The sequence below is a fragment of the Amphibalanus amphitrite genome, unplaced genomic scaffold (genome assembly GCF_019059575.1).
Source record: "Amphibalanus amphitrite isolate SeventyFive unplaced genomic scaffold, NRLGWU_Aamphi_draft 000254F_arrow, whole genome shotgun sequence".
NCBI classification, from domain to species: Eukaryota; Metazoa; Arthropoda; class Thecostraca; order Balanomorpha; family Balanidae; genus Amphibalanus; species Amphibalanus amphitrite.
The window spans coordinates 706,932-715,389 of NW_024881749.1; the positions used below are offsets into that span (position 1 = coordinate 706,932).

General features: G+C 56.7%; 1 protein-coding gene across 1 annotated transcript; it reads right to left on the bottom strand.

Annotated features, from left to right (window-relative positions):
• Positions 1-28: 28 nt before the first annotated feature.
• Positions 29-6,821, bottom strand: LOC122386503 (serine/arginine repetitive matrix protein 2-like). Its single transcript, XM_043375758.1, has 2 exons — positions 5,339-6,821; positions 29-1,885 (listed from the first exon to the last, which is right to left on the bottom strand). Exons 1-2 carry the CDS (start codon positions 6,687-6,689, stop codon positions 318-320), a joined length of 2,919 nt encoding a protein of 972 aa, XP_043231693.1. The 5' UTR covers positions 6,690-6,821; the 3' UTR covers positions 29-317.
• Positions 6,822-8,458: the final 1,637 nt, after the last annotated feature.

The following is an 8,458-nucleotide window of genomic DNA, read 5'->3' on the forward strand; positions in this document are numbered from 1 at the left end:
TCGTAGGCAAGAGGAACAAAAAGACACATGACAAAAATGAAGTTTATTTGAAAGAATATCAATCAAACGGTGGATAATATACGTAGAAATCAATGAAAATGTTGTAACATAAATAAATTCATCAACAAAACAAAGCGTCAACCGAACAATTGTTCGACGTAAGTTGCATAGGTCCATCATATACATACGACCGTGTAGAGTAACGCACCCAATTGATTTCCAGGGCGCACAGCCGCGCTCAGTAACAGCGATTCCGACGAGATCGAACTCAGCCGCTCGCCGAACTCAGCCCCGACTCAGTTCTCCGCGGCGGCGCGTCAGGCGCTGGCGATCAGCCGCTCCAGCACGTCGCAGGAGGCCAGGATGCCGGCCCGGGCGCGCCTGCCCTCCTGCAGGCGGGCGCCGTGCAGCCGCTGCTGCGTGTTCAGCACCTCCCGTTGGCGGCGCTGGGCGGCGTGCAGCGCCTCGAACGTCTGCCGCTCGAGCCGCGCCAGCTGCCGCCAGCGCGCCACCAGACGCGCCAGCTCCGAGCCGATGGGCGCGCCGTCCGCGCCGCCGGGCGCGCTGTGACGCCCCGGCGGCAGCGCTGCGGGCCGCCGCTCGTGGGGCGCGCTCTGACGGCCGGGCGGAGCCGTGCCCGCGCCGTGCTGTGGTGTGGACGGAACGGCCCGCGGCGCCGGCTGAGGCTGCTGGGGGACGGGCGGGCGGGTGGCAGGGTCCGGCCGGACCGTCACGGGGTTGGCCGTGACAGGTGCAGGGGTCTGTGCTGGCGGTGTGACCTGGGATCTGACCGGGACCGGTCGCAGATCGGACCGTTCCCGCTGAGGACGCGGCGGCTGGCCGCACTGCGGGGAAGTGCTCTGCTCACGGTGGTATGGCTGCCGGGCGGCGCTCTGCACAGGATGGTAGGACTGCGGAGCGGCGTTCTGCTCAGGGTGCTCAGGCCGCAGGGCGGAGCTCTGCACAGGGCGATAAGGCTGCGGAGAGACGCCCTGCTCCGGGTGTCCTCTGTGGGAGGCCGCCGGAGGTGTCGTGTCCATTGGCTCCGGCTCCGGTTCTAGCTCCGGCTCCGCCCAGTCCGCGCCATCGTCCGCGTATTCTCCATACGCTTCCGGAGCGGCGGCGCGCTCCACATCTAGCTGCCGACGGGAGCGGCTCCGGTCCGGCTCCGGCGGCGTCCGCTGCCGACTCCGGTCGGCTCCCGCGGCGGGGCGGCTCCACGGACGGGAGGCGGCGGACTGTCGACCCGCCCGGCCGCGCGGCGGCGACGGCGGGCTGCGCGCCTGCTGCCGCCGCGTCGACGACGACTCGGACGAGATGTTGGGGCCGATCTCGCAGGGCCGGTGTCGGTACGAGCACGGGTCCGGCTCCACTACCAGCACGTGTCGCGACACCGAGTCACTGGCGCTGGTCACCACCGGGCTGGGACTGGTGCCGTCCGGACTGGGGTTCTCGGCAGGCGTGGTCTCCGTCTCCGGGTCCACGGTGAAGAACCGGCGCGCCGTGCGTTGCGAGGACGCTCTGCCGCGCGTGGCCGGCCTGTCGCTCCGACTGTAGCTGAGCCGGGGCCCGGAGCTGTCTCGGCCCCGGCCCCGGTCGCGGCTGCCGCTGCGGCTGCGGCTGCGACTCTTGGTACCAGCGGTGGTGTGGTCGTGTCTCGGCGGCGGCCTGGTGCCCCAGACGTACGAGTAGCGCCGCAGACTTCTGTCGGGGGACGGCGCCCGGGGGCGCGAGTAGTGTTTGGGCCTGGCCGAGGCGCGCCTCTCGCTGCCCATCCAGCTGGGACCGGAGCTGCTCCGGGAGCGTTTACGGTCCGGCTCCGAGCGGCGCTGGCCGCCGGACCCGCGCGGCGGCGCCGGCTCGTCACAGAAACCCTCGCTCAGGGCTGAAAAAAGTGTTTCGGTGGTTGTCGTCCGAAGGAAAACGGGCTTATTTGGTTGTCGACTTAATTAAGAGTTCTATCCCTTTTATCTCTGATCCTGGGTCAAGTAGTGGCAGGCAGTAAACGGCATTCGAAAGAACGTCCAAAATAAGGACGAAAAATGTCATTCGTGTTTAGGTCAAGGCAAAGGTCAGGTCACCAGATGCCAATAAATGGAAAAATATTACCCATTTCAATTTTCCTTTGCGAAATACCGGCACACAACTCGGGAACCAATTATAGAGCTACAGCGCCGCGTAAAAGTTTCGATAGCCCTTTTGGCCTTTTCCGTGACTCTTCAACGGTGCCACTGGTCGACTTCCACTCACCTTTCAACAAAACGTGCTCAACCGGTTGTATATGCACTTAAGTCGTGCAGACGCCACGGACCCTGCCTGCGAATATATTCTTTTTTTTTTTTTTTTTTGAATTTTGCTCCCGACAGGCCGAGGCCCTGGTCGGGGTAGGGGGAAGTTACTAGCTGGCAATTAGCCAGATCTTCCGTTTTACTTTACTTTAATGCCGGCTATGTTATTCCGGCCCAAGGCAATATTAAGAACAAAGTTTACGTTAGCCCGGCTCATGTGACGTCCGGTGGAAGCAAGTGCAAGGGAAAGCCAGAAAGGGTGCCAGAGTGGCAGTGCCGAGAGGGATTTTGAGTACTTACATTTCTTGCTGCTGAATCTTGATGCTGAAATGTGGTAGTGTTGTAATGTGTGCTGTTGTTGTGTTGTGAGTTCCACCAGGAAAGTCCTAACTAGAAAAACCTGGTGCCTATCTTAGAGGGCAAAACCTGTGCGCTTTTGCCAAATTGCACAGGAAAAATCCCTTTGCTTTGATATTACGTTACGTTATATCGCTAATGTGTAAGTGTGTTTGTGGAGCAATTCGTTTCCTTCTTGATAGCGCAGGGCGCTCAGCCGTCAGGCTCAAATGTCCAACGATCCTTATTCCTCGACCTCGGATGTCCCGAGACACCATATCCCCGTGGACATGACATGGCGTGCCCTCCCCGCATCAAAATATTACCGGCACTGGCGCGGTCCCACTGCGGACATACCCCCAGGGGCCGCCGGGGGTGGGTTTGACGTCACAAAAGGAGCCCCGGCGGATTGGAGGGGACGCTAACTGACCGCCGGCCGGGGGCGGCGCTGAAGGGTGCGGGCAGGGGCCCGCTGGAAGGTACTAGATTTGCCAGACACGTGTTGCCAGTGGACAACCACGGCGACCACTTGGTATGCCATTGGTCGCCTTTATGAGGGTCGCCAGTCGGCCGTCCGAACGATGCACAGTGGGCGATCCGGCCGGTGTAGCCTCGCGAAACCTATCGGCATTCATAACATCCATGTTTTTGAAGCTAGAACCACAATATTTAGGAGCAACCTTCTTGAATATCCAATGAGCATATGTTTTAAATAAGGACTATCTCTTATAGGATTTGTGCTCTGTGGCGAGCTTGCAATTTGCCTAATTGCTGCTCGAATAACGCATGAATACTTTTGAGGGTAGGTCGAAATTTATGACGGTATGAGCTGGGTAGGACATTGAAATAGTGTGTACCTCCGTAGAAAATTGCTTCCAAACCAATTTTTTATTCAAACGATTATGCCCTACCAATTTATACATATCATGAAACAGCGTAAATCTCGCCCGGGAAGGCCCCATTTCATAATGTGACCCAAGCAGCGGGTTTGGTTTTTGGCAAATAACTTCGCAAAAAATGGCCGCAGAACCACGATTTTGACATCGTCGTGTTCGCCTTGCTCAGGCGCGTCGAATGGTATACTTTTGTTCAGGTGAGGCCACCGTAAGGTCCACCTGACCTTGACCTCGAGTCAAGGTCAGGTCAGAGGTCTTCAAATCACGAAGTTGGTCGAAGGAGGTCATATCGCATATCATTCGATTCGGCAGGTCTTCCGGAGTCCATTGGTGACCTTGTCGACTCTCTAGCTCAATTTGATCGGGAGTTATTGACGAAAAACTCGTATGACCCTAGTGACGTCATAAATGACGTCATGCAAGGTCAACAATGCAAAAATGCAGCATCAGATCTTGCAAGGAGTGCATGAAGTAACGAGTCCATGTACTTGAGACAATTGAATATCATTCCTGGCGCCAAAATAACAGTTTTCATATTTCCCCATTGACTTATAGTTGAGTTCACGTGACCAACCTGACTTTATGTGACATTTAGGAAAAATCTGAGATATACAAGTTGTAAGACCTCTGAAGGACAATACGTCCTGCAAATCTCAACTCCCTGTGAAGGTTACTCTGGCACTGAGAGCGTTGCAAGGTTGCGACATCTGAGGATCGTGCAGAGGTTCATGTATGACGTCATAGGTCAGTGATCTGACCTGACTTGAAAGTGCGATTGGTGTCACAAGATCCAGCGTGCATCAAAGGTCAGGTATGCCAGGTTGCAGCTCTCTATTGCCTGGGTGTTTTGAGCTATCGCAAAAACACCCTTTGGGGCATTTACCACTTGTGCTCAAGTGCACCAAGCCACGGTCAACCCTTAGAAGAAAAAAGTGTCTGGATGCCAGGGCTGCAAGTGGCTGCAAATTTTCACTGGCTCCCCTAATAGATAGTGTCTTAGTGCATGCGATACAGCATTATTTTCAGTTCATCCTCGTAAAACTTTTTTTGCTGGGCTTGGTTAATTCAGTGAACGTAATGTTCAGTGGTAGAAAAAAAATATAAAAAGTTAACCTAATTATAAGACATTTTGAACTGATTTTGTCTACTTGCTTTCTATGGCCGAATCGTCTAAACATCTAAATTTCACTTTCCAGGCAAAATGGATGCTCAACACCTAGCAATTTCATCGTTCCGCAAAATATTCAAAGAGCGTAAAAATCGGCTGTGATTATCCCCCTTATAAAGTGTTACGGAACGCTGCCTTTAACGATACTTTTGTCAACGAAAAAATGTCTCCTGAGCCATGCAAATGCACTAATCGTAATCTTTGATGAATTTTCTGTCGACTAGTATGCGTTGTTTTCCAATTTTCGGAAAAAAGTGTCTTTGAGGTTTCGCGAGGCTAGACCGGCCCGATCGCCTACCGTGCGATGGTCGAACGACGCAGTATATACTAAATAGCTACGGGGGGTTGGGATATGTCTGTAGCTCCCAGGAAATTTTCCACTGGGATGCCGCCTTGTAGCGGGGTAGCGGAGCCTGGAACTGCGAGTCGATTTGCTGGGTGAGGGGCAGAGAATGATTTGCGTGGGCAGAGGCGATTGGGTTGGGTGGGCAAAGACGAATGGATTGCGCGCTTCTAACCGCACTAAGCGGGAGGTCTTAATCAGTTCAGGCGCTGCGCGTCACGCGTGGTCGCCATAAGATCGTCTTCTCGGTTGTCGTCGACAACGACAAAACGATACAATTTTTCACCCCTGCCCTCGCTGGAGTTACCTTCGTCTGGTTCCACCGGCGGGCTCTGGCGCCGCGCCCTCCGCTGGGCGGCTCCGGGCGCTCCCGACGGACCCGCGGCGCCGAACCTCTGACCGCGGCTGACCTCTGCACAGTCGGGCGCCGGGCTGTCCGAGGTGCACGCGCCGTCTGTCGGGCCCGCCCGCCCCACCGGCGGTCCGGCGCTTTCCTCGGCGAGCTCGTCGTCGCTCTCGTCGTCTGAGCGCACCACCGTCGGCAGGAAGAATACCTCGCCGCCGCCGCGCTCCAGCTCCTGCTCCGAGTCGTCGTCCGGCGGACTGGCCTCTGTGGCCGGCACAGCAGCGTCCGGAGACGGTACGGGGCTGCCTCCCGACGCCGAGGGGTCGGCAGGGCTGTCTCCCTCCCGTTCAGGAAAGCGCTCCGCAGACTGGGAGCCGCCGCCGTGTGACTGGCGGTTCTCCTCCGGCGACTGGTGCTCCGCCACGCCCGGACCGGTCTCGTCTTCACTGGGGGCGTCCCGCAGCCGTCCGACGGCGGCGGCAGCGGCCTGGCGCCGCGGGGGACGGCTGGCCGCCGGCGCGGGGTCGGAGACGGACGGCGCGCCGGCGATGCTCCGCGCCCGCGCGGGCGCCGACTTACGGCCGCAGGGCACCTTGGCGGCGCCGATGCCGGCGCGCCCGCTGAAGGTCGCTCTGCGGGCGCTGTGCTCGATCAGGTGGTCGTAGACGGACTCGTTGGCGCGGCTGGACGCGTCCGGTGCCGTCCGTCCGCGGAAGGGCAGTGCTGGGGGATGATCGCCGCTCTGCGAGCCGCTCATAGAACTGGCCGGCTCGATCACGCCCACTGGCTGCGAGTAAAGGCGGCGCCGCTTGGGACCGGACTTCTTGTCAGAAGCTATAGGAGCCGTCTTCTGGACCTCTCCAGCGTGTTTGGCCGGTGTTTTATGGGGTACCTGCAGGCCGCTATCAGCGGGCGAGGGCAGAGCTGGTGAAGGCCGAAGATCTCGATCTGCCCCGCCCTCAAAATCGTCAGCATAAGCAGCACGCTTAGCGGTAGCAGCATCCTCAGGATATGTTTCTCTTGTTGCAGACGGAAAGAGAGCTTGGCCTCTTTTCTTGGTAGAACTTTTCTTGCGCCCAGAGGCATTATGGCTCCTTTCATCTGCCGAAGGCGTGCCCAACTCATCCAGGGAAGGTTGGGATTGTTTATTTTTGCGCTTAGCGCGTCCAGCCTTATTTGAGGACGCTTCCACGGATTTATTTGCTTCTGGAGTAGCATGTATTGGTCTTGATGGGTTCGTGACAAAATTATTTTCACTGCCTTCACTCTCCAAGGGGTTGAGAGACCCAGCTGGGTACATATCGGTGGCCATTGGCGATTCTCGATCACCTGGAGATCCGCCGAAATCCAAATAAATGAATTCAAATGAAAACCCGCGTGGTGTGTTAATTCCTCTGTATCTTCAATGCTCCCGTTTCGAACCGCCCGCGGGTCAAAATGGGCCTTGGTAACAACTGGATTTCCATTACGTCATGGGTGATGATGTCACACCACGGGTGACGTTTCACTGCTGCTGCTGCTGTCCACGGAGGGCAGCGTTTGTGAGTGGAAAACAGTAGCAACATTGTAAATGAAGGCAGTATTGGCGCTTATGCTACATATGAAATTTATAACAACATAAAAAAAAAAATTGATATTAGTGAATGTTTATTTTTGTTACTTTTCATAAACCCTCCATTTCAGGGTCTGCATGCAAAATTTCTGTTATTTTAGAGTCAAGCTATTGTACTAAGGGATTTATTTTGGCAATTTAGTCATTTGTTAGGTTATAAGGCTGCAGAAACTTTCAGTTGAGGTTGGTATCCACTATCCAGTTGCAGCTATAATTAATTGTGTCATATTTTGTATCATTTTCTGAACATGTAAACACCTACCTATATGAATTCAAATTTTGTGATTGTAGAAAAGCAGTTACCCTCACATTGCAGCGGGGATTAGAACAATTAACCACACTTGTTATACAAAAAGCCTGTTTGCCATCAATTTTGGGAATCCAAATTGGGTATTGGTCAGGTAGATGTAGCACAAGCTGCCCGATGCACGAGAATGGGTCTTTCTAACCAAACCTTACCTAACCTGACCTACAACCTACAGCCTTAAACCTAAAATTTACAACCTACGACCTAGTCCTACGGTATGGCATATCACAACAGCTTGTGCTACGTCTGCTACCATGACCCAACTTTGTGCCAATTCATACCAACTTGGGATGACAGTCACTGCAGATGTGTGCTGACCATGCAGGTCTTTGTTACAATTGCAATTCTATTGTGTTACAGGTTCGGCGTTCTACAGCTGCGACCCGCCATGGCTGGGCCACCGCGGCGGCATCACCTTCAGGGTGGACCTGCCCGTGGCCACCCGCCGGTCGGACCCGCCTGCAGTCCGCAGGGAAGCTGCCCTGCGAGCCATTGCAGAGCTCCCGCACCCGGACGTCACTATCTGGTCGGACGGCTCGGCTCGCGGCGGACGGAACAGGGCGGCGCAGGCGCTGATCCAGTTCCACCACCTCAACAGAGAAGAGACCGTGCGCGCTCCTGCAGGGGCGGTCTGCTCCAGCCTAAGAGCAGAACTGACCGCCATGCGCGAGGCGTTCGCGGCTGTGGCCGGCCTGGAGGACGGGGAGTTGGCATCGACCAAGTCGGTCCGCCTCCTCACCGACTCAAGGTCTGGGCTCCAACTACTCGGCCGCGGCCCAGCTAACCAGACCATGGCCCTGGCCGCCGAGGTGTGGAGGCTGCTGAGTGCTGAGCACCCTCGCCGAGAACGGCACCGAGACGGTGCTCCAGTGGGTGCCAGGCCATGCCGGGCTGGACGGCAACGAAACCGCCGACCGCCTGGCTGGCGAGGCCACGGCGGGCGACCAAGACAGCGCACCGATCGACCTGTCGAGTGCGCGAGCCGCCGTCACGCGCCATGTCCGGGAGCTGTCGCGACAGAGGGCAACCGCTGCCCACCCGCACCCGGACCCCACGCCTGGCCACGACTCCCTGGCGCGCTGGGGTCGGTGACGCTGTCCCAGCTGAGGACCGGCACATCACCGCTGACCCGTGACACGCTCCACAAGATTGGCCCGGAAGC